This window comes from Anabas testudineus, chromosome 1, assembly GCF_900324465.2.
Source record: "Anabas testudineus chromosome 1, fAnaTes1.2, whole genome shotgun sequence".
Taxonomy (NCBI): Eukaryota; Metazoa; Chordata; class Actinopteri; order Anabantiformes; family Anabantidae; genus Anabas; species Anabas testudineus.
Window position 1 is genome coordinate 15995547 of NC_046610.1, and position 26252 is coordinate 16021798.

General features: G+C 41.9%; 2 protein-coding genes and 1 long non-coding RNA gene across 3 annotated transcripts in view; 1 reads left to right on the forward strand and 2 right to left on the reverse strand.

Moving 5' to 3' along the window:
- The window catches only part of LOC113161845 (serine/threonine-protein kinase N1-like), a 32531-nt gene extending 9728 nt beyond the window's left edge, over window positions 1-22803 (forward strand). Inside the window, exons 2-17 of the mRNA XM_026359660.1 lie at window positions 12158-12352; window positions 13048-13153; window positions 13319-13467; window positions 13917-14037; window positions 16944-17089; window positions 18177-18390; window positions 18793-18987; window positions 19289-19398; window positions 19500-19643; window positions 19924-19999; window positions 20413-20548; window positions 20853-20937; window positions 21469-21548; window positions 21851-21926; window positions 22370-22461; window positions 22713-22803. Of these exons, the coding sequence (XP_026215445.1) occupies window positions 12158-12352; window positions 13048-13153; window positions 13319-13467; window positions 13917-14037; window positions 16944-17089; window positions 18177-18390; window positions 18793-18987; window positions 19289-19398; window positions 19500-19643; window positions 19924-19999; window positions 20413-20548; window positions 20853-20937; window positions 21469-21548; window positions 21851-21926; window positions 22370-22461; window positions 22713-22803 (2016 nt within the window). The remainder of the gene's footprint in view (window positions 1-12157; window positions 12353-13047; window positions 13154-13318; window positions 13468-13916; window positions 14038-16943; window positions 17090-18176; window positions 18391-18792; window positions 18988-19288; window positions 19399-19499; window positions 19644-19923; window positions 20000-20412; window positions 20549-20852; window positions 20938-21468; window positions 21549-21850; window positions 21927-22369; window positions 22462-22712) is intronic.
- On the reverse strand, window positions 1958-11281 carry LOC113161728. The gene is made up of 3 exons (XR_003298777.1): window positions 11197-11281; window positions 11014-11088; window positions 1958-2664 (listed from the first exon to the last, which is right to left on the reverse strand). It is a non-coding gene; the product is annotated as an uncharacterized LOC113161728 (long non-coding RNA).
- LOC113161706 (serine/threonine-protein kinase N2-like) overlaps window positions 22729-26252 on the reverse strand; it is an 8116-nt gene continuing 4592 nt past the window's right edge. The window contains exons 8-11 of the mRNA XM_026359492.2: window positions 25897-25978; window positions 24335-24477; window positions 24207-24252; window positions 22729-24105 (exon numbers count right to left, since the gene is read on the reverse strand). Coding sequence (XP_026215277.2) covers window positions 23962-24105; window positions 24207-24252; window positions 24335-24477; window positions 25897-25978 — 415 coding nt within the window. The 3' untranslated portion in view covers window positions 22729-23961. The remainder of the gene's footprint in view (window positions 24106-24206; window positions 24253-24334; window positions 24478-25896; window positions 25979-26252) is intronic.

The following is a 26252-nucleotide window of genomic DNA, read 5'->3' on the forward strand; positions in this document are numbered from 1 at the left end:
GATGTTGACTTTCGTTATCTGGTGAATTTGACCAAAACTAAATTAATTCCCAAATATTGTAGTTCTCTAGCCAGTTACCAGGGCCGATCAAAACATGAATACAAAGCTTATCTTAAATGTCAGGTACTATATTACTAAGTGGCATTTTTTATTCCCACAGTTACGTATGTCTGATTCATAGCTGAGGTGTATTGCACCAAACACAACCAACTTTATTACATAATTACAAGATGTAATCCAGAGTTAGTAAAGTGTTCCACATGGACATGTTTCAACAGGTTGTGCAAACGCACACACACACACAGACAAGCAGACCTGCTGCACTGGTCTCTGCTGCCACACCTGAGTCCAACTGTCATAACCGCTGCAGCTGTGACACACACACACACACACACACAGCAGTGAATCCCACAGAGTGTTGTATACATACTGTTGGATTCACAGTGTACAGCCTCACTCTCCCCTGGGTGATCTCAAAATACAAATGTTTTGTGATGGACTTGAGCCCATTTCTGTTTTCTGCCCACACTCTCGGTTATACACACTTTTTCACACACACACTGTGGCAAAGACACACACATTGTAACTTGCAGTCAGCTGTTAGTCATGGCTTGGCAGAACACAACTAGGTCAGAGACTTACATCTCAGTCGTCTTTACAAGAGAAACATCTTATTTGTAATAATTTTATATACTATATATAAAAACCTAAAACACTTCCTGAGAGGCACTTTCAAAATAACACTATAAACTAAAGTACATTGTGTGAATTGGCTAACATGACTTCAGCAACTGTATTTATTAGAAATAGTTTCTATTGAAGAAATAGTTTAGAGCTAATTAGCAAATGTTTTGTGTCCATATGGTGAATGTGGTAAACATGACTTGCTCCACACTCCCATGTTTGCAGTGTCAGTGTGAACAGGTTTTCTTACTTCAGCACTTACTCAGTTCTGTTTCTAATTAGATATTTACAGAGATGCTAGCCTGACTACACTCTCACTCTCACGTTTTGCATTCAGCAATTTTTAAGACCAATTGTCTGCAGTTTATCTGGGCCTGATTGATTAGACTGGGTTCACTGATGCTTCTGACTCCACTAATGTCCTGCAGAACATTGTGGACATTATTGAAAGCTGTAGGGAAAGAAGCATGCAACTCACAAGAAACATTACCATCCCTACAGGAACTGGTTTAAAACACAAAGTCCCCTGCTCTGAAGACGTACAGCATATGTGTGTCAGGGCAGCTTGTCATATGATTTTTGCTTCAAGTTCACTCTGTGTTTGTGAGGAAGTGGTGTTAGACCTCGTGTGTCTGGCTATCAGACAGCTTAGTGTGTTAAGCTCCTCAGCTAAACCCACTGCTTCACCATCAACACCCCAGCTTCTTACACAAACGCACAAACACACTCACTGTCATGTACTTTTCTCTGCCATTCACACTCATTTTTACCATTTAAAGTAACAGAGGCAGATAACCACCTAAATGTTGAACATTTAGAATTTTATCGTCATGTGTAAGTTAAAATTTGAACTTGTGATTTAATCCCTTTAATAATTTTATACCTCTACTGTTCTGCTGTCCTTCACATAATAATACTAATACTACTATTACTAATACAAATCATCGTATCAATTATTATTATGTGTTGTTGATACACAACCTTGTTGATTGATCGAAGTAATCATTCAGATAGTAGAATAATAACTTTAGCAATTTAAATGCTAAATTAGGTGAAGATTTGGTGCTTCCAAACATCTTTTGGTTCAAGAGCAAGTAACTCCACCCAACCCGACTCCCCTGACGCTATGATTTGGAAATTAAGTTGTATAACAAAGACTTTTAATTACCCACAAGTTAAAAGAAACTTCACAGGGCAATATATTAATTTCTTACAACAATTTAATATCAGTTTGGTGCTAAGTGAACTAAGCCATGGCCTCATTTTCCCGCTCCTCTCTCTCTGGCCGACACACTCCCTCCTGCACTCCAACACATACAGAGCGTGACTTGATTTTGCCTCAGAGCTGCAGGACGTCTGCAGGCACAATTCAGACGTGTGTTCTTTTTGTGCCTTTTCAAAAAGGCTATTTTGTAATTGTGATAATGAATTGCAGAACACATTTAAGAACAGTGAGTCAAATCTTTTCAAACAAAACAAGGTCAAAAACGTGTTTGGCTACAAGAACAGAAAACCCTTGCACCTCCTGAATTAGAAACTGCTTTTAATGTTTAAGAAGTAGATTTAATGTGCAGGGCTGTATTGTGCACACTCAGTGAACTCTCCTCCATCCATGAACACAAGCTCTCCCTTTCTCTCTGATCCTCCTCCTTACCCTCACATGTCTGACGTCTGTGCGTTTGGCAGTGAGTCTGGCCTCCCAGCGTGTTCTCACATGCTCTTTTATCCATCAGTCGCCTCTGGCACAGTAAATCGACCACCCTCCCTTCCTCCTGCACCTGCTTCTTTATCGCTTTTTGGCTGACCATCTCTTTCTCAATCTCTCTCCCCCTCCTCCCATTTCTCCTGTCTCTTTCCATCTTCCAGTCCACTTCCTTCCGTCTGTCTTCTCAGAGGCTTTTGAGGCCTTTGTCCACCTTGTGGAGAAGAATGGTGACTGTCTCTTTTGTCCTCCACTCTGCGGTCTCATCCCTCCCTCTACTTTGAAAGAAAGAGATAAAAAGCAGGAGTGTCACCAAGGGACCTGAGTTGGCTTGAATGAAAAGGGGGAAAATCTTCCTGCAAAGAAAGACAGTTTTAGTATTGTCAGTGGAAGCATCAGAGAGAGTGCAGGGGGGTTCATTTTTATGCTGAACAATTCTTGCAGCATTAATTTATGCTTTATTCATATACTGCTAGTTGTGTCTTTGTGTACGTTGTGTATACAGTATGTTAGAATGGTTTAATATATTTTCTCTGGTCAGAGGTGGTTGTAATAAACGCTGTTAAGATAATTAAACCTTCAGCATTGTATGAAGTAATGCTTATTAATACAACATTAATCAAGTCATTATAAGCTCCCTGAAGTGTACTGCATTTCACAGCTTCATAGTACAAAGTGTGTCTCAGAACAACACGTCTCTAAAGCTGTTTCACCTTCATGAAGGAGGATTTATTGCAGGACTGTTGTGTTACACAGTTTTATGTTGGTGTACTATGTAAACTCCCAACTGAGTATAAATTTACTACACGGAATAAATTCACAGACACTGAAGTGTTACACATTGTATTCATAGATGATTTAGCAAGAGGGAAACAAGCAGCAGAACTTGTCAAGTTCCTGAGAATTTTAGGTGGTGGTGCTGCCAGAATAGATAGAAGCTTAAAGAAGATTAGAAAAGTCATTTTGGGGAATATCGTAGCACCGTTTATGTGGATTTATTATGGTTACCAATCAGTTTATCTCAGAAGATGAGAGGTTTCCAAATGGTTGTGCTTTAAATGTGTTCAGTCTCATCCATGTGGAATTTAATGTTATACACAAAAGGAGAGATTGATTAGGTGGATACTTAGTGCAGGGAGTGAAGTGAAACAGGTTATAGACCAGTAACTTCATCCCTGCTACTGCCTCCTCACGTCTCTCCCTGCTCTTTTATAGTTTCCTTCGTCCCTCTCTACTCTCCTCCTTTCCTGCCAGGTTGGTTGCTGTCACCACTTAGGCGTCTCAGGAATGCCTCCAGATGTTTTTTTTTTTTTTTTTTTTTTATATGACTCAGCCAGCAACACACACACGCACACTCACACAGTATCTTGAACACACTTTCCTGTGCAGAACAACATAAAGTACACATTGTTTTGACTTCAGGTGGAAGTCTGTACCTAAACTTTGCTCTGAAATCCAATTAGAGTCTGCAGATCCAGGAACAGCTTGTTGATGTCTCCTTTTTTCATGCTTTTATGTAAGAAATGACATCAGATTAGTGCTTCACAGCAAGTCAGCTGTGCAGATCCATTTCCGTCACATTACCATAGAGGTAATGTACAGACACACACATAAAATGCAGCGATATCGGTGTATCACTGCTGTTTGTGCTGCTCTGCAGGGCCATCTTACCACGAAGCTGAGGCAGATACCCCAGACCTGTCAGAGCAATTACCCTCCTGTCTCTTCTTGGGCTGCTTTCACACACCCACGGTTCATGCAGACTTCTTGCTAATGTATCTGTGCTAGTTTCTCTAGTCCTATACTTTTAACATGTGATCAGTCTTTTTCATGCTGATTAGCACATGTCATAACAGTTGGGCTTATCAGACTCTTTATCAGCATGCTGCTGTGCTGCTGGTTTGCAAGAGTCGGGAGGATATCTGGGCTGATGTATTGCTAGGAAAACTATTTAGTTTCTGGTACATGGTGTCTATAAATACATGCACAAATACTTGCAAGTCTGTATGTACAGTTCCCTTTGAAAGTATTGAGACGACAAGACTTGTTAATTTGCTTACCAAATGAAAGATGATATTTGCTTACCACACTTTGATGCTCTTCCAGGGTTTACTGCAGCCTACTTCAGCTGTTCATGTTTGCTTAGGGAGGGTTTTCCCCCTTCAGTCTCTTCATCAGCATTTGAAATTCCATGACCTGACCCATCACCATGTTGTGTTGGCTATGCTCAATCTTTAGACCATGCCAAAAATAATTTCTCCTCTCTTGTTTTTGATTGTTGTTTAATCTGAACATATGGTGTTAATGTTAGCTTTAGCCTTTAGCTTGTTAATTTGCATCAACTACCTTTTTAAAAGTTATACAACAGTTAAATAAATCTAAATGTTACACAGATTTTGATCTTTACCGCAGAGCTTCAGTAGATCGTGTCAGTCACAATAATCTAGCCCTGTAATCTTGATGTAAGCAGTTCTTGGTTTTACACCAGCTAAGGTGGCCCGCTGTGCTAAGGGTCCTTCCCTGCTGATGAGGAAGATGAATACAGCTGGTGTGAATGTCAGTTTCTGGCTTTATTCTCTGGAGAGCAGAACAGTAGAGGAGAACAGCTCTATTACTTCCTCTTTTCTCTTTGTCTGTCGCTTTTTTCTCTCGCTCTTCCTTCATTCTTTCTTGACTTTGCAAACCGGTCGTAAAAGCTTGAGCCAAAACTAGGTTGGCTTGGACCGTTGAGGAATGGCTAAGACAAATTAGACAGTCAAGTTTCTGAAATCATAACTTGGACGTTGCACGGTATGTATGAGAATTACCAGGGCCTCCCGGAGGAGGTCATGATGATGGAGGGGTGGATTAAAAGGGCAGATACCAGTCTTGTTTTCTAGCATGCACTTGGACTAAGATAATTAACAAGTGAGGATTGTGACTCAGTGCTAATATGAAGCTAATGACGTGTGCTGGAACAAAACACATTGTACAGTTCCCCTGGTAGGACTGATTGATTACAGCCATATTGAATGGATCCAACGAACAGGCAGACACACTGACACCACGTCTCACAGGCTGCAAACTCTTATTAGTTATTGAACCGCTCATGTCTTTGGAATGTTTTGTTGCACACTCGATGTGATGTTCCTCCAGTGGCTTTGTTCTTGCCAGTTGGACCCTGTCAGCAATGATCTAGGTGGAAATCTGGGACTCCACCTACGATTTGCATAACAAAACAACAGCTTCTTCATGTCAGGAGGAGGAGGGACGGAGAGGAAGGAGGAGAGTTTGAAGCCTTCCCGTTTCCTCCCTTTAGCCTTTTTATCCATCAGCTGATATGGGGAGTGAAGGAGGAGCTCTTTCCTCCCTCTCTTCTCTTACCCTCGGTCTCTTTGTACTGTTGTTCAAAGCAGAATCTGAGGCACAGTTGGTCTTCTCCAGAGGCCAAGAAGAGGGAGCAAAGACAGAGTAAAAAAAGTAGACTGATGGAGTGGAGAGAGTCACTAACAAAGTTGATCCAGTTGAAAGAGTAAGATGCCAAGCTGACAGATTCATGTGGACCTGAAATAAAGGAGCAAAGTGGCCAGGAGGCAGTGAGAACAATGGCTGTCAGGCAGAGCCAAGTCAGGGATGGAAGTCAAGTTTTTGAATAATATACCATTAAACACGACAGATCCTGCTTCAATATTTTCTGCCAGGACACATAGTTTCGCACAATACTTGAATTTAGTTTTAGAAACCTGTATTAGTCCCACAGTGGGGAAACTGCATTGTGGACAGGCTGCCCCAATGAGGCGCCTAGGGTTCGGGGTTCAGTGTCATGAGCCTATGAAGACGACAGCGGGTGGAGGATATGTAGGAGGGCAAAGGAAGTAGAGGGGAAAGAAGGAGAAAATGGAGGAGAGGAAGCATTCAAGGAGGGAGGAAAGCTATGTAGGAACCTCTGTAGGTGGCTAAATGTGACACAGCACCTGTCCCTGCCCTGTTTCTCGCAGGTGTCCTTGTGTGTGTGGGTGTGTTTGGGGAGTGTCAGCACACCTTGTCCCATTGTTGCGTACACGTCTTTCTCCTATTGCCTTCTTTAAGTTTCTTTTTCTATCTAACCATGTTTCTGCTTCGTCCTGCTGCTGCTGCTGACGTTACTGTCTATGTCTATGTCTGTCTATGTCCATGTGTTTAAAGGAAAGTGAATATATTGGTAAATTGTGTATCTCTGAGCTTTAGGTTGTTGGTTTGATGAAACCATCTGTGTTCACCACTGAACACAGACGAGAGCCAGGCCTGAACAACCATGTTCACAGCTGAACATATAAAGGGTTCAGTCAGTCACTACTTGTCTCTCTTGTTCACGAGCCACTTTGACAAACACTTGAGTGGCACAATTGTGCATTGTTGTTGTGGTTGCTGATTCATTTCTGTTTCACTGCCCCACTTCCATCGTCTTCTGCTTATTTGTCTGTTCTGTCTGCTTCAACCCTGTGACCCTCTCAGCTGTGCCTCATCCGTCTCTCTCCTCCCTCTCTTCCTGTCCCCATGCTGCGCTCTCTTTGTTTGCCTCGTCTGACTTTCTCTCGGCCCCTCTCTTGCCACTTCTCTCTCTCCCTCTGCGTCTTTTTCATTAGCATGACTGGACAAACTGGCTGGACAATTTTTTTTTACCTACTGTACTAATGAATGTCCATTTGTACAAGTATTTCTGTGCTGCTACAGACTGGGGAAGTACTGTAAAGTATTAGTATTAGCATTTTCCCCACACATAAGTGCTTGTTTTTTTATTTCTGGCCATCACAGGCTGTCCTCTTATTTGGCCTCGCTCCCTCTCCCGGCCTCTGTGCCAGTCAGTTTGACAAGAATAGGAAACTGTTTTTCTCTGCTGCTCCGTTTTTGTTTTTTTTTTTCAGCTGAATAATACAAAGCGGCTCATGTGGCCGTGGAAGACGTCTGCAGGAAACGATTTGCAAGTTACTGTAAAACCATCAGAGGAATTCTAGCAGACTCATGCTTCTGTCATTCTGTACACGCTGGTGTGTGTCTGTGAGGGAAACCGAATGGTTTCTGCATTCTCAACCACAACACTTACTGTACAGTTAGCATTGTTAGCACCGTCAGGACAGCTCCTACTGCACAGACTGAGATGACAATTTGGATATTTATTATGTTTCAACAACTCGATCCTCTGTTTTGTTTTGTTTTTTTGTTGTTTTGTTTTGTTTTTAGTGTCATCAGGTAAAAATGTCCTTATTTTGTCCACAACTCTAACTCTAGCTTATCACCTTTGACTTTGGTTTAATACCTGGAAACTATCCACCACAGAACCACAGTTCCTTCTAAAGAATTGCACTTGTCTGTTTAGACATCCAGCCAAACTGTATGTCCTAATGAAACCTAGACAACCCTAGGTCCTAATCTCATTGTTAAGATGTTTGTCTGGATTAAGAGGAATACTGGTAGTTGTGTAAACATGATTTTTTTTTTTTTAGTTTCTGTAAAAATCTGACCAAACTGGATATTTCTCCTTCCTCTTCTTTTTTTCTTCCTCCTCTATTATTAGCTGTGACGTTGAGCACAGCCAGAGCTCGCCCGTCCTTCCTCTATCACAATAACACAAACGTCCAGCCACGGTTAAAATGGCATTTTCACCCAACGTGAAGTTCCACCACCTTCCCGTGCACACCAAAGTTGATTTTGGAAATAAATGTAGTGGAGCCGTAAGAGAACACGGTTCACACCTTCTACAATAACACAGGCCTCGGTGAGAAATGGGCTGAGCTCTGTGGCCTCGCTCCCTGAGAGACATGTCCTCACGTTTCATTGGAAAGTGAGAGGGTTGGGGGGGGGGTGTGTGCGCGTGTGTGTGTGTGTGCTAAAAGTTAAACGTGAATAGATGCCCTTCTGTTTTTGTCTGTGTCTTGCATGCTTGCATGACCACGCCTTTCCATGACCTCTGTATTGACACTCTCTGTAGTGAGTGGTCATTATCACTCAGTAGGAAAACTCCAGGCTCTGTCCTCACAGTGGACGGCACACACACACACACACACACACACACACACACACAACACACCGCTATACTCATGTTCTGTCTTGACCTTCACTATATAGCTCCAGGCTCATCTGGGCTGCACACACAGTCTGATCAAATTAGTTTCGCTTGGCGCCACCATTATCTATTAAATTAAACCGTCATTACTTTCCTTGACACCGCTGCTGAATGTTCCTCCTTGGGCTAATTCACTAACAAGCTGCGTAAAATGAGTCATTCATGCCCGTTAGCCGTCGCCATCTTTGTGGCGTTACACAGTCAACAACTAGAGGATGAAGTTAAACGTATCGGCTTCCTTTCTTCGCGTGCTGAGCTCAATTTGAACATGTGTCAGTCCAAGAAAAGGGCCTGCTTCACTTGCAGCTTTGTTGCAGCTCTGTGCTACATACGTACGTGTGTCAGAACACATTCTGTCAACATGTGCTGCTGTTAACACGTCTTTAACACATGTTGTGTTGGAAGTGACAGCAGACATGTTTCCACCAACTGGACAAGTGACACATCCTGAGGGACGGAGCCGAGTGTAGCCGGACCATTGGCTGCTTCAGAGAGAGAGAGCAGAGAGTTTGTTCTTTTCATTGTTTTACAACCGTGGAAAGTGAGGACTTGTTTTGATGAATCACTTGAGACAAACATGTTGTTATAAAACCCACATTATAGCCTTAAAGTCAGAGTCAGGGAGCATGGTAATTACAGACAGATTTAAGTTGAGACAGACTGTACCCAGCTACAGCATCACTGATTTCGGTAACTATAAAGACGAAAGAGCAGTTCAATTGAATGTAGCCATGTTTTCACACAGGCGACTGGGATAATACGATATGATGGTAGAGGAAACGTGAGCTCACCAAAGTTTATATAATCTACCATGAAGGCCATAGCTGCCTGTACTAAATCTATGGTTGTGTATTGTTTACAGCTGAATTCACTATATGCTGCACTGTTCTGTCTGAAATTGTGATAAATGTTTTAAGAGTAGTAAAGAAATAACTGTTACATTTTCAGTGTCAGTTCATAAACAAATATATAATACAATAAAAAAAAAGTACAATCTGGACAAAGGGAGGGTATGAGTAAAAGAACAATTCACTTACACAACCAGTTCACCATCTGACACATAATCTCTTGGCAGTAAGACTGTAGCTCGGCAGAAAAACAACAATCCAGAGTTTCACCAACACTCTCCTGTCTCTCTCTCACTGTAGCAGTTACTCCCATTGTGACTAATGTTGTCAAGCATAAAGAAAATGTTTCGTCAGTGTTTCTGAGAGTAGCAGGTGTGGATCACATGCACAGGGAGGTGAAGAAGACACCCAGATACTGCTGAGAATATTATAAGGAAATAAAAATGTTACGACATATTGAGATCGTTATAGTATTTTCTTTGCATCCTGAGATTATTAATGATAATAAAAGCATTTATAAAAAGAGCAGCCATTCTACACCTTTAATATATTGTGAAAGTTGCTATTAACTGTGCTGTGTGCTATTAGTACAGCAGAAGTCTAGTCATTTACAGACTCTCTGGTTGGTTCAGTCTGTCGTTTCAGATGACAGGAAGTAAAACTTATCTTGGTTTACACAGATCTACTTCAGAGCAGAGAGATATCAGTCATGTCGAAAAGACGGACAAGCCACATTGTTTACAGATAAATTAGCACACTCAGAGTCCACTTCTTTTCATTCTATGATTAAAATATACATCATGTTTCACCATCAACCTAATCTGGTTTCTCACCACTCAGAGGTCGTCAGTGGTCGTGCATGTGGTATTGGTCTAACTGTTCCTTAGAGACTCTGCGATAAACCAGCTTCATTACAGAAATAAAAGTTTGTCTATCAAGCCATCTAGTGAAATCTAGTCCTACTGCCAGTTTAAATGTCACTCTCTTCCCCTCTTCGTCTTTAGTGATATCTCTGACCCCTCCATCTTCTCCCTCTGTCGGGCTGCCAGCTAATATTAACTCGTTGACACTACCTCTGCTGCAGCACAGTTAACTGATAGCTCTTAGCCCCCTCCTGCTTTTCTTATGTATTGCCTGCAGCACAAGCAACATTATTTCTTTCTTAATTAGTTTTTTATTATCCCTCTTAACCTTAGGAAACCTGTGAATGATTACATCCTGTATATACACTTATCCTCTTCCATTTTGTATTAAAGTCGGTTAATTAGCTCTGTTAACGGTCTTTAGTTCCTCAAATCCCCTGTCATCAAAAAGGTGGTTAGGTTTTTATTCTGATAAAATCTGATTTTGTAAGATGGAAAAACTGAAACTATTCTATAAAATGTACATTTGTTTTAGATGTGCCACCCAAATCTTTAGATTTACGATAATAAACATGTTGTCTGTTGCAGCGGTGTAAAGTTGTCTTCCACTGCATGTTCATTTTCCAGTTTGGAGGATAATGTTGGCGCCACACACTAACCCCCCCTCCCTATAAGAGCCGCTGCTCATATACAGATGTTATGGTATTTTCAGATGAGGCTAGTTCTCAGTACCGCAGACCCTCTATAGGGAAAGGGGGAAACACCACTGGGATTTTTAGATGTTGAAGCCAAAGGAAATAAGAAGTCAGGCAGGCAGCAGAAATACATCCCAACCTTACTGGCTGACTTTGATCCATTGCTTAGAAAACGCATCCTTCCTTTGTTTCCGCCTCCAGATTATATCACAGACTGAAATGAGAGCATAAAGAAAAACGCTGTGATTAATTAGGGAGCACAAGCAGCTGAGGAAGACTTGACATCATGCAGGCTTACTGCCACAGTATGATCTACAAAAACCTTCAGGAGGGAGGATGTGTTCTCCGCGCGTAGAGCCTCTGTCCTCTTTGAGCCTCGCTCTCCACTGACAGCAGCAAAATCGCAGAGGAAACAGGAAAGGCCTGAGCCGCTTGGTGTTGGGACGGATATCCTCTTTCTGAGGCGTTCCCCTCCTCCCTCACTTAACTCTCCCTCTCTTTATCTCTTTTTATCATTTCCCCCCCAAGCCCATTTTGCTTTCAGTGTGGCATTAACTGTTTGGCTGAGCTCGGGAGCCAACTAAAGATTTCGGATCGGCTGTAGTTTTTCGGCTCATCGTATCTGAGCGAACTATGTGTTGGCATGGTGACGAGGAGGATGAAGACAGCTCGGAGGTGAAGTGCTGCCGCTTTGTTTGTTTGACTGACATGTTCCTGTAATAGCGGCTGTGATTTCTAGTGATTAACACTCGCTCCGTTCTTCCTGATTGTGTCTTCTGGCTCGTGGAGTCTCCAGATATTGCTGTGTGGCAGGTTGTAGCTCTGCTAGAGGCTGATTTCTCCGGGTATTAACTTTCTAGTTGAAGTTGTTAGAAGTAAGTAGAAACTTTAGCACGAGTGGAAACCAATTGTTTTCTGGTCCTGAATTGTCTAAAATAAATTTTTCTAGTTAAGACCTTCAGCATTTATGTTGGACAGCCCAGGACACAGATTTGTTATTCACTTTGAAGTTTGTGTCTAAATAAGTTTTAGATATGAAATAGTATTTTAATAATACGTTTCAGTAAATCTAAAACTTTTGTTTTGAAATGTTATAAACTCTGGTTGAACACAGTTTTTGTAGTCTCTGTTCCTCATTAGATGTCTTTCCCATCCTCTGCTTCCATTTCCAGTGCTTTCATTTATAAATTCATCCTTGTTCTGCTTTTCTTTTCTGTTCATGAACTAATTTGCTTACTTCTCTTTCGTTTGTCTCTTTCTCCTTCTCCGTTACCTCCATCCAGAGTGACCCAGGTGGGCTGTCAGTCCTGGAACAGCTCGGTCTGGACCAGAACTCAGATTTCTCAGACTCCAGTGTCCAGCAGCTTCTGGACGAGCAGCGCGAAAGGATCCGCAGGGAGATCCGCAAGGAGCTGAAGATCAAGGAAGGAGCCGAGAACCTGCGTAGGGCGACGACTGACAAGAGGAACGCCCAACAGGTCAGACCCTCTGCACAGAGACGTGTCTGTCTGAAGGTCCTGTTCTTTCACACCAGCCAAATCAAAGAGAGAGACGGTTTTTACACGAGACAGTTTCCCATCGCTGATAGCAGGACACTTAAAACATAGATTTTTTTCACAGAAATGGAGAAACCTCAAAGTTGTATCACCTCAGACAAAACATCAGTAACAAACAAGGCAGGGATAAAGTGATAAGATCATGGAAACACTTTGAGTTAAAGTTGGAAAGACTGTCTCACTATGTCAGGAAGCCAGTGTAATAACCGCTCTCTTTGGCTGGTGAATCAGACACTGGTATGTTAAGTTCTTATCCTGTTTGTCTTTACTGAAAATTGGTGCTTTCTGAAGGATGTTACTATTTTTTTTCCCTTATTCTCAGAGGGCCCATGCGTTGATCTTTATTTACCCAGAGTTAGTTCACTGAGCACATGTACACATTGTGCAGCGGGGTTCCCACAGTGCGCGGCCGCACCATCACACAGATTACACATTTACTGAAACTGAAGCAACCGGGGAGCAACACCGTTCAAGCAGTTAGAAAATTAAATACCTTGCTCTCAGACAATCGAAACCTGATAAGGGATGGACAGTAAAAAAAACGGGTTGTAGCGCCACAATACAATCTGCCTAACAAGAGGAGGAAAGAAACTTTCATGCTGTGTGTTTGTCTCCAGGTGGATAGTCAGTTGCGGTCTTCTAACCGCAGACTGGACAACCTGCATGCTCAGCTACAGGAACTGGATGCTCACATTGTGGTGAAAGGAGGAGAAGAGAATAAAGGTACGCATGTGAGACACTGGGATGGTTCTCGAAATATACAGACTCACTCAAGCTGTTTAAATTTTCCATAATATTGTTTAAAATCTAGCGTCCATGCTGATGTGGAAATTCATGAATGCCTTGTTCCTTTTTCTGTCAAACCTAACCGTCTCCCTCCCTCCACAGATGAGTGTCCTCAGTCTCCTGGGGCAGAGAGCCGAACGTCAGCCCACAAGGAACGCATCGCTGCCCTGGAGAGGCAGCTCAACATTGAGCTCAAAGTCAAACAGGGAGTTGAAAACATGATCCCCATCTACGCTAATGGATCCACCAAGGTACACTGACTTCACACACACACCCACACACACCTTGACACACAGCTCGACAAGACGTTGTGTAAGTCACATAATTAATAAATACAGGCATGACATTTTGAAGTAGGACAGGACACATATCAACAATCCCCCTTTTCCCAGACGGCTGATAGAGTGAGACAATTTGAGTTTGATCCACAGTATCGCAGTGTGTTGGCTCTGCTGACTATTTCTAAATATGCAGTATACAACGCCCCACATCCCTTCAACACTTTCCAATGCTCCTTATTCACACAGCATCTGTTTCATCCACTTTACCTGGCTGTTCTTCCTCCACTTCTGTTCGAGCTTCTGTTTCTGTAGATCAGAGAAACCTTTGAAGTATTATAGTAAATGTATTGCAGTACCGTGTATTGGTATAGGATTAAATTATTATAATAAATGTTTTGTTTTGTTTCTGTTTCATTCAGGATAAGAAGATGCTGCAGACGGCCCAGCAGATGCTACAGGATAGTAAAACCAAAATCGACATCATCCGCATGCAAATACGCAAGGCAGTGCAGGCCACCGAGCAAAATGACGACACACAGGGTGAGTCTGATCAGTTGGCTAAGGCTGCTTTCACACCTACAGGCTTTAGTTCATTTAAATCGAACTCAAGTTTGTTTTGCTTCTTGGTGCGGTTAGTTTTGTCTGGTGTGAACACGTTAACTGCACTAGAGTGCGCACAAAAACAAACCGCGCTGAGAGCACCAAAAAGAAGTGGCCTCAGTGTACCGAACCAAGACAGGACCAAACGCTGTGAATCACATGATTTAAGGGTTTTGGGTAGTGTGTAGATTTTCATTTCTTTTGTTTGTCCATCAAAAACATGCTGCATGGAGACGTGAAGAGGTTAAAGTTTATTGTGAAATCATCTCCCTCCTGTCACACAAACGTACAGTAGTCCACCACTCAGGACCTTCTTACCGTATTTACTTTTAATAATCAGCGGAGAGAACTCATTTTAGTACACTTGGACAGGAGAAAACAAACCAAGAGGTAAACGCTCCAAGTTTACAAACTACTCCTCTGATTCAGATCAATGTAGACTAAATAAGTTTGACCAAGCTGACTAATAGGTGATTAACATGATTAGATTTGCTTTTTGTCGGTGTGAGTGAGAGCTGACAGGAAATTAGAGGTGAGAGATAAGTGGTGACTCTTAACTGGTGAAGCTACAATCTTACAGTAGGCATCTTAAATCCATCGAGCTCTGCTGTGTTAAGACTTAACACTGGTCCTAACAGCGGCTTCCAAGCACCCTACTCTCTGTTAAACTTGCCAGTAACATTTAAATGTCGTTTATAATGTTTGGTCATTGCATGTCCTCTACCTTCATCCCTGTGAATTCAATACGGACTTTCTCTGTATTGTGCATTAAGCTGGGAAAAGAGAGTGAACTGTTGATTTAGCTACTGCCTGTGACAACATATATTTTATTCTCAAGTGTTATACTTTGTGGTTTATGAGTGGTCAGCTGACACTGACATGGTGCTTTTTCTTTCTGGGTCTTTTCAGCTGTCTTCCTGTGCGATCTGCAGTCTTTATATTTCCTTGCATGTCAAACATTTTGAGCAACAGCTCCAGACAGCAGACACACAATCCCAAAAACAGATCAATACAGAACCAGCTCACTGTTTTTACGTCTCTCAGATATTTAGAGGTGATACAGTGTGTGTTTATCTACGTTTCTTTATTAGAATTTTTGGACATATTTTAATCTAATTAGGACATCATGCTCACAACTTTAAAGTGTTGTTCTGTGTGTTTGGACTGTTTTTCCTTCAACAAACCTTTGTATGTGTATTATTAAGTATTAGGTTTGTGGATGTTGCTGTTTTGATACAGGTGTACATGTAGTGCAGCTCCCATTCAGAGGCTCTAACACTGGTCATGCAACATCAAGCACTAGTAATGTCCCGTTTCTTCACATTTGCTCTCTAAATAACATTATTTGTTGTGGCAAAGCGATTGTTACCATTTCGGTTCAGGTCAGTTTTATTTATTTGTTCTTTCCAGTGCTGTAATGCGAGTACGGTATGTGGTGGGAGGTGGTAGAGGACCGCTGCCCCTGAGTGATGTCACTCAAGTCTGCAAAGTGTGAAAACAGAAATACAGTAGTTGAGAATGTGTGAGGCTACCAGGCCACCGTAGTCTGCTTCTTGTGTCTCCGTCAGGCTCTAGTAGCATACCAAATAAAGAAAAAACGCATCTCTGATTGTTCTTCTGTTTTCTGGTGCCCCACATAGTCTCTGGATCTTTTTTGGCTATCTCACTCACACACAGACACACACACACACACATACACACACACACACGGTTTTGTGTGTATAGTGTACACAGACAGTCTCCAGGCACCACACCCGGTGGAGGGGTCACCTAGCAAGGTCTGGGCTCCAGGCAGAGCACCTTATTAGGAGATAAAAGCATCCACATCCATCTGTACCCCTACCTCTGGCTTCTCCGTTCTTTCTCCTTCTGCCTCATGCAGCATTCTGAGCCACTCATAAGTCATAACAATTATTTTGTGTCCTTTTTGTCCTTCCACTTCAATAACCAGACATTTGAAAGTCTGTTTATTTATTTCTGTTTTTCCTTATCTCCTGAATTCAGTTTCCTCTTCTTGTATCTGCTGCTGCTGCCATTAAGCGAACCACTTAGCTGTTATTGTGCTTCACATGTTCTACGCTCAGGCTGATCCCGTGTGTGTCTCTAATGTCAAGGAGCTCGAGCACGTTTTTCCCTTTTGACTGATTGTGTGGCTCCTAATTTAGTGCTAAAACCTACTACACTGTTACCAGGTCTTTGCATTTAAATAAGCAATTGTTACTGTTTTTATTAAAGCATTTGGTTGCATTAAGTGGCCATTAGCCAGTAGTGGAAAAATTATATCAAACTTTGACCCTTTTTGTTGTCTTTTTGTCTGTCCTCATAAATGTGTTAGCAGATTTTGTGTGTGTGTGTGTGTGTGTGATAATGACACAGTGGCACATCAACATCACACAGATTGATTTCTGTGTCTGTTTTTCTTGTTGTTGTTGTAGTTGTTGTTGTTGTTTTGAGTATTAGCTGGCTAACCTGAGGTTTAAAAGTAAAAATGGCTTTTTTTCTTTCTGTTTGCTTTTAAGGATGGGAGATGGCATGAGAAAGCCATTTTAAAACCCTTGGAGCTACAGTTAATACTCCTTACCTCCCTCCAGGCGTTGCTAATGTTTTCATTGTCTGGCTCTTGTGTAATGCATGACATGCATTAAGGCATTAACCTATCTTAGTATAGTCAGGGGAGTTCTTTAATACACACTGCTGCCAAAACAAGGCTTTAACGAACTCCTGCTATAGAACAATTGATTCAATACATTTGAGTGAAAAGTGCAGCAGCATCTTTTGTGATCACATTGTGAAATATCTGCTTTTTTACTCCATAGTAATGTTGCCTATCTGTCCGTCCACTGCAGGTAACCAGGACCTCTGCGGGGTTGAGCTGCGGATTGAGGAGCTGAGACATCATTACAGGGTGGAACACGCTGTTGCTGAGGGGGCCAAAAATGTTCTCAGGCTCTTAGGGGCCAACAAGGTCCAGGACAAGAAAGCCCTGTCTGAGGTTAGACCGGACACACACTCATACGGACACATCCTGCACAGTTTCCTTTCACACGCTTTAATGCATACACCTCCAAACTTGTGAGACATTCCTAAAGCATCAGCTGTACATCAGTGAGTGATGCAACACTGACGCATGCACCTGTTGACCTTCATCTGAGATGACACATTAGATGCCAGCCTGCAACTTTGATATCTCGGAGACAAACACTTTAATTCATATGATCTGATATGATAAAACTAGTGCTATAGTTGCCTTTGCTGTTGAATGTGTATTGAAGTTGCTGCTCTGAGATTTCTCTTTATGGGTCCAGCAGACAGAGAGCAGATAATAAAATAAATAACTAAATAAAGCACCTTTCTGAGCTTCAGCTTCAGTGAAGTTGAACTGAATGAATCATATTACTTCTACTAAACTAAAGAACATAATGTTATACGTACCTATAGTTAGTTATTCACATGCAGGGTGAACATGAGCAGCAAAGGCTTCGTTCCCTCGATGTGCGTCCTACACTCTGGTCATACGCAGCTTACCTCGCTGCCGTCTTTCACTCTGTATATGTGGAGCCCATACAGAGAGTAGATCAGGAACGTTGTAGAGTTGATTGGTTCTATTAATCACAGAGGCCACAGCACAACAAAACAAGTATCTCACGGAAATGTTGTTTTTTAGGGTGTGACGTCAGAGACATGCATGTCCACTAGTTAATCTGTGTGGGCTGAACTTTGAGCTAACTCCTGTGAAGTATGAACTTGCACAACGCTGTTTATCAGGACTTGTGACCAACCCAACTGTTATTTCACCATATGCTGGGATTTGAGGCTTTTAAATCTCATACTTAAGTCTGCAGTGTCTTAAAATTAAAACCTATCACTCACACAAACCTGAAGTTTTAATATTGAAACATAGAACAATACTTACTACAAAGAAATGTGACGGTAAAAAACTAATAAAAAGGCTGTGTTTTAGTGCAGGATGGATTGTGCCGGCTGTAAGATTGGGTGGAATTAATACTTGATTAACAATCTATGCAACAACCAGTGGCTGTAAATGTGTATTTAAGCTGCTCTCTGTCAATGCTCTGCAGGCACAGTCTCGTCTGAGCGAGGCGTCTCAGAGGCTGGACCTGCTGAGGGACTCTCTGGACCGACGTCTGGCAGAGCTGCCAGAGGACCATCCCAAGGCCAGCGTCATTAAGGAGGAGCTGGTCCTGGCATCCTCGCCTGCCTTCAGCACACGCCACGGTGCCCCGTACCTCCACAACCAGTACAGCACCCTCAGCAAGCCCTCACCTCTCACTGGTACGTTATGCAGAACAAAGCTACACAGGAAATCTCACATCACAGGCTGTTCAAGAGTGAGTCAAGGAAAACAGCTTTGAATTCACAGTGAAATTCAAATGAACTGATCCACTTTGACTTGTACACAGGAATATTCAGGAACTTTTTTGTGGTGTTGTGGTTAACGTGTCAAAACATTTAACAAAGCACCGATGTGTTGCACCCACATTTATTCCATCTGGTTTTACATCCTTCTGCACTTCTGAGCAGAATTACATGCCAAACCATCTACTTATAGCCGTGTGTCCATTTAGCTTGTGTGAATACAAACCGTTTGAGAAAAGACTTTATATCCAGATTTATGGCCACTGGTGGTTTTGGTTTGTTTTTGTTTTTTACCTGAATTGTTTCTTCTATCTTCAGGTACCCTACAGGTGCAGCTGCTGGGCTGTGTGGGGTTGTTGGAGGTGGTCCCAGGACGCAATAAGGGCACAACCCTCATGTTGCCATGCTATAGTCCAGGAGACACAAGGTCCTTCATGAGAGGCAGTAAAGGGCTCTATGGACGGAGCGGCTCAGTCAGCGGGAAGACACCAAGCAAGACAGAGGAGCTCTCATGTAAGTGTTTGTCTGTATTAAGAATTTTAGATTTCATTGCAAATGAGGAAATGTTGGTGAGGTCAGGTTCTGTAGTTCAGTGCTCCCACATAACAGCAGCATCAGCAAATGAAGCTGAATTGATTCAGTATCCTGAGTAGGCACTTTAGAAACAGTTTGTTTTTCTTTGGTGTCTCCAAGAAAATGAACGGCGCTCATTAATCAGTACAGAAATCTTTTATACTGGTCACGGCTCAGGTGCCAGGTACAGTACAGAAACGTCACCTATGAAGGACTAAACGTTTACTCTGTGTGTGTCCAGCTGAGGTGAGTGCAGTACTAAAGCTGGATAACTCCGTGGTGGGCCAGACAGCTTGGAGGACTGTAGGAGAGCAGGCCTGGGACCAGACCTTCACAGTGGAGCTGGAAAGGGTCAGCACACAAACGCACACACAAACACACATAATATTCACAGACACAAAAGCTCCCACAAATCAAACCAGCTGATGTCCGTCTGTCTGTGTGTGCTTCAGTCCAGGGAGATGGAGATTGCAGTTTACTGGAGGGATTACCGCTCGCTGTGTGCTCTGAAGTACCTCAAGCTGGAGGAGTTCCTGGACAACCAGAAACACAGAGTTCAGCTGGAGCTGGAACCACAGGGCCTACTGCTTGCAGAGGTACCAACCCCCCCCCCCAATCTCCCACCTCCTACATGAAAGTGGCCTCTGTGTCCTTGCATACATGACACCCTTCTTTGTGTGTATTTATAGCACACACAGACATTCAGATGTGTGTGCATACACCTGCCCACACACACACAGCCAAGGTGTCACATGCACCTGTGCTGAAAAACACTGCTTTGATATATCGTACTTGAAAGGTTCAACCGTCTGAATGTGATGTCTGAAAATAAAATGTGGGTGTGCGGTTTCCGTGTTTTGCTTTGGTGTTTTCCAGGTGACCTTTTTTAACCCAGTCATCGAGAGAGTTCCTCGTCTTCAAAGGCAGAAGAAGGTGTTTTCTAAGCAGCAAGGTGAGGAGCACGCAGGGTGAAAAGAAACTGATCATATTTACTTGTTTATTATATAACATTTTTTTTATTTAGACCATTCTGAGGCATAGAATTTGTTTTCAGACATGATTTAAATGAGAAAAATCATGACCAGGAGGGAATCACGCTAGTCTCAGTGAGTCAGTTCACTGTAGTCAGTTTAGACCTCAGCTCCCTCTAGTGGTTCACTCAAGCAAGACGTACAACAGAGACATTAACAGTGAGTAGAGAAATGAATAAAGTGGGGAATGAATTATGAATCAAGTGGGAATGAATTGATTTTGACAAATAATAAAACATGAAAAATGCCAAAATACTATGGCCTTTTCTCAGACTCTACTTTGTGGTCCTATTTAAAGTCCTTAATTTATTGACTCGCATGTGTGTCTTTCCAGGCAAGGCATTTCTACGTGCTCGTCAGATGAACGTGGATATTGGGACGTGGGTGAGGCTGCTTCGAAACGCAATCCCCACCGTCAACAACTCAGGAACCTATAGTCCCAGTGCACAGAGCCTAGCACTCAACTCCGGGTGAGACACACACAGCTGACTGATGTTCACACACTGCACGCACAAATAAACTGTGTGAGGTGCACACTCCTAACACAGCTGCAGGAACGGTCAGCGTCAGTGTGATGTTTGATAGCTGCCTTTCAAACTCTGCTATCAAACGCAGCAGCATTCCTCGAACCTTTTTCCTTGTGTTTCCTGTAAAACAATAAAGCATGCGATGCCTTCTCTGCCCCATGTCTAACAACCTTTTGTGTTCTGTTTTGTCTCTGTTCATTTGTCTGTCTGCATCGTGGTGGTCTGCTTGTATGCATCTGCGTTTCAGGGAGATCTCAGTGGAGAAGTTGAGTCTGGACAGCGACTCTCCAATTAGAGGCGATTACAAGAGAGACGTGGACATACACACTCCGGTGAGATAGGGTTGGGTGTAAAAACAAACTTTAAAGGAGTGCAGTACATCTACTGTGTTAGTTGTGATGTTGTGAAGGCTGTTGTTACTGTTTTCACCAGAGTGGCTGATAATTGACATAAATAGGTCTCATATGGACAATAATGATTAACAGTACAACAAATGTTATTTTTATTTATTGATTGGTTTTGTTTTGCTCACCTGTTAGCTAGCTCTTTGTGCTCATAGTGAATCCAGAAAGCTCTCATTGATAGTGGTGCCTTAATCAGTCATTCTACAAATGTTTAATACAGTATCTTACAGTTTTAATAGGATAGACTCCGGGTAATTTGAAGGAGTTTTGAATAGCGTGGCCACTGTGAGTGTCACAGGAACACTGTGGATCTAACTCACCGATGAGCTGTTTTTATGTCGCATCCTGTTGTCGTAAAGTTGTTTTATGTCTTTTATCTCGTGTCCTCTCATGGCGATCTTTGCATGACTCCCCTGTGTCTTTTCCTTTATGTCTTTCTCCTCGCATGTCCCCCATCAGGACCGACTGCCAGCCATTGAGCCCTTCTCCCCCTCAGACCTCACCCCCGAGTGTCCTGTCAGAACCCAGTCAGTTAGCAGGTACACACACACCCACACACACACACTGTACCTTTGATAATGCTTTTCTTTTATATATACTCATTAATATATTAATATATAATATTGTCTGTTTATTCTGATTTTGTCTGTGTAAATTCTTCCTTTCTAGTCTTGGTTGTAGTATTTTCATACATAACTCCTTTAGACCTCAGTCATTTTGTCATCTGTTACAAATTATGTTGTCTCATATTATGAGACCTCAATATGATAATTACAACATGTCATCTCTGGTGTTTTGGTCTATAAATCATGCTGCTGGCTCTGTGTGTCTGTCTCTCCAGTAAGCAGAAGAAAGGCCCTCTGTCCCTCCAGGACTTCAGGCTGATCGCTGTGTTGGGCAGGGGACACTTTGGAAAGGTACAACTTTACAAAAACTTTACAACTTTTCTGTTTTGTTTCTTAATCGGTTAAACGTTTAACTCATAACTCTACCAAAAACCATGGTAAAAAAAGTCAGTAAATGTTAAAAGAACCAAAGAGGAGAGTTTTTGAATTTGAAAAAATGATCCATGTTTCACTTCACAGCAAAAGTTTCATATATGCAGAAGCTTAAAAATCTCTAATAAAGTCCTTCTTTCATATATATACGGTTTTCATTTAAAAAACACACTTTCTAGGAACATTTTAAAAATATAATCAAGAAGAGTGAGTTCAACCTTCATACACAGCAATAACAAACTAAACAATACCTTTAACAATGTGTTTCTTTTTCTTGTTAAACAAGGTAACTTGCGTGTCTTGCAGGCTTCAGTCTCTCTCGTACGTTTTGTCCATGTTCAAGCTCATTTGTATGTCTGCAGGTCTTGTTGTCAGAGTACAAGAAGACAGGCACGATGTACGCCATCAAAGCCCTGAAAAAAGGAGATATCGTAGCTCGGGATGAGGTGGAAAGGTGTGTGTTCCTGTGTTTGTGTGGTCGGTTGTTTTCTCAACCTGGTTCTCTGCAGCGCCGATGATACATTTTACTTAATTTGTGCTGCTGTGACTTGAATCACCATGATTACGATGATCTGTGGGCTCAGTGTGGGCGTCTCATCGACCAAAATAAACACTATCTAATTATGTGTAAATGTGTTTTACTTGTCTTTTTCACTGCTCATCGCCCTTCTCCTCTTTTCCACCATTTCTCTCATCCCGCTCCAGTTTGATGTGCGAGAGACAAACAGAGAGTGAAGTAAAGAAAAGCTCCACAGGTAATAAGATCTACCCCATTGATATTCTTAGTACAGGATAAGCTCCTGTTCTTTCCCTGCTCAATGAAAAAGCACTCAACAGTAACAGTTATTCAGTCTCCCAACTAGTCACCAACATGCTAATAACCTCCTTCTTACACCTTCTCTGCTTTTCTCTGGTAACCTTATCCTTTCTCCCGCCTCATCTTTTAACACTCTTTTTTTTCAACCACGTCATTGTGAATGCACAAAAACGAAACCAACAGCTCTCTTTCTACAAAGCTAAAATGTAGCACTAATTTTTTTGTAATTATTTTTCATTGTGTTTTTTCCAATTATGCAGCTGCTAAATACAAAAATGGATATCATAAATATATTTCATGGGTATATTAAAATACTCTTTATGTTAAAAATGAAGCACAACCAACAGATTAGTTTGTTCCTGTGTGTTAGAGGTCTAGTGTGAAAGAGAATAAATGACACTTAAAAAACAACCAGTGACTGTGTTTTGATACCCACACACACAGTAAGGCTCACTCACACATGCAAACACACACAGATACAGCCTGAGAATGTGTGATAGTAGAAACACCTGAAGAATCATAATTGCACCGGACATTGTTGTGTCCTCCATAATGTTTATGTACAAGAGCGATTCAGGTTTGCTAATGTAGCAGATGCTTTGTTCCAGTGTGTAGTGACTACTCTGTTGACTAATCCAACGGCTTGGATCGCTGTTGGAGACAGACATGTAGGTTAAGAACTAATGAAATGTAGAAATACACAGAACATACATACAGAGTTTGTATTGAGGTGTGTGGCTGTTACACACTGATGCGATGTGATATGATAGTGTGACGAGGTGTAACAGTGTGTAAATGAAAGAGGCTAACTACAGTATGCACCTTTTTCTTTCCCCGCCTCCCCATGTCTGCCTGTCCAGAGCCAACACACTGATAAAATGAACCACCTGTGTCATCCTTGCATCAGTCCATGTCTCCGTCCATTGCTCCATCTGTTCATCCAGAGTTATCCATCAAGTCTCTCCCTCCTCTGGGGGTTCTTCGGGTTCTCTGGTGGACAGATGAATATGGGCTAGGTCTAACGTTAGGCTTAGCTGCTGACGCTGGGCCAGACTAGGACAGACTAAGACTGGGCTTAGCAAAGCTAAAACTAGGCTAGACTAGCGTATTGCTAAGCTAACGCCAGGCTGTGCTAGGCTACCTACTGAAGAGCGAGTGGAGCTGGTGCTGATGGCTGTAACACTGACTGCTGCGAGGAGACTCTGTGCGATCCATCACCGCCTGAAACCAACCGGCCACGTCCACATCCAGCACCTCGTAACGGCGGATGAAACTATGCTCCTGCGAGGGAGAGGGACACAGAGATGGAGACAGTTTTGTTACATTCGGTAATACGTTAACTGGGTAATTCTGATTATTCTGAAAACTAACTAACAACATACCAGCAGCTGGTGGTATTTTGGCCTTTTTCTGTGATCCTTTGTAAGGCTGTAGAAGGACAAACACATCAAATAAAGCTCCAGTCAATTCATTCAAAAAGAATTCGTTTTAGATTGAGATTTGAACTCACCAGTCTTTGACGAAGGACTGGAAGTCAAGGGAGAAGCCCATGCTGAGAGGCAGCAGAGGAGGATCTTCCTGCAGCACTTTGGTCAGAACCTCAAAGTCTGTCTTACAGTTCTTGTAGGGAAACTGTCCTGTGGCCAGCTCCACCTGGAGGATACAGGTAGGATCAGTAAGACCCATTGTCATCAACTTGTTCATACAAAGATTGTTTAAATAAAACTCTACTATTTTACAGGTGTCCACAGCTTAATGTACTGACGTGGACAAAATTGTTGGTACCCTTCCGTTGACAAAAGTAATAAATTAAAATTTACAAAAAATGTACTCATGGAAATCAGACGTTGCTTTTGAGTTGTTGTTCAACTGAAGCATTTAAAAAACAGACTAATTAAACTGGCCTGGAAAGAAATGACGATACCCTCATGGTACATGTTATTAGCTGTGTTTTGGCTTACTATTCTGTTGGAGAACCATGACGTGATTGAGACCAAGCTTTGTGACACAGGGCGGCATATTTCTCTTCAGAATGCCTTCATAGTCTTGAGATTTCATTGTACTCTGCACAGATTTAAGACTTAATTTAAGATTTAAGCAGCCCCAGAACATAACGAAGCCTCCGCCATGTTTTGAAGTAGCTAGAGTGTTCTTTTCTATTTATGCCTCATGTCTGTGAACATAGAGCTGATATAACTTCCAGTAACTCCACTTTAGCTCGAATAATGTCAGCGATCAGCAATCTGACACTGATGTACTTTGACCTTAGATTTCACCTCTAACCTCTGTTGTAAGTTGTTCTGGGCTCTTTAGTTACCATTCGTATTGTCTGTCTCTTCAATTTGCCATTGACTGTCCTCCTGTGGCCACATCCAGGGAGTGTAGCTACAGTCCTGTGGACCTTAAACTTCTGAATAATATGTGCAACTGTAGTCGCAGGAGATATCAAGCTACTTGGAGATGGTCTTATAGTCTTTACTACTATATAGTTTGTGAATTTTGTATTTCTAATCTCCTGAGACAACTCTGTCTTTAGTTTTCTTTGATGGTGTGATGTTCAGTGTGGTACACACGATGATACCAAACAGCACAGTGACTACTTTTCACCCTTTAAATAGACAGACTGATTGATTACAAGTTTGAAGACACCTGTGAAGCTAATTACAGGACACACAACACACTTTAGTTTAACACGTCCCTATGGTCAAATTATTTTGACCATAGGGTATCTTTTCTAGGGCTACCATAATTTCTGTCCAGGCCAGTTTCATTACTTTGTTTTTAAAAAATGTCTGTTGAACTACAACTCAAAAGCAATGTATGATTTTCATGGGTAAATCTTTTAGCAAATGTTTATCTATTATTACTTTTGTTAATTTCAATGTTATTTCAGTGACCAATGTGGGTCACCAACAATTTTGTCCAAGTCTATGTGTAATTTGTTTCCCTCTCAAACTTCAAACAACCTATGGATCCCATCTCTGTGGTGGCTCTGCGTTATCAGGTTATACCAATCCTAAGATATGCTGACAACTCATTTATTTATGGCATTAAATAGAAATCCATTTTTACCAGAGAGATGCCGAGGCTCCACACATCTGCTCGGATGTCATAGTCAGGCTTAGTAGGATCTGGAGGGTCTATTCTTTCAGGGCTGTAGGATGATACATAAACAGGCAACAGTGTTTAGGAAATCAGGGTATTTCTGTAAAGTAGACTTTCTAATGTCATCTATTTGTATCCCCTTATTTCTTTCATTGAAAGTAAATTGATAAGGATACTGTAAGGAGCAACACACACTGTCAGCATGGCACATCATTTCACACGCTTACTGTGACATTCATAACACAAATAGGGAGTAGCGCAATTTTTTTTAAATCACTGGTTCGTGTTATTTTCTATGTACAGATGACCGACAATAAGCACAA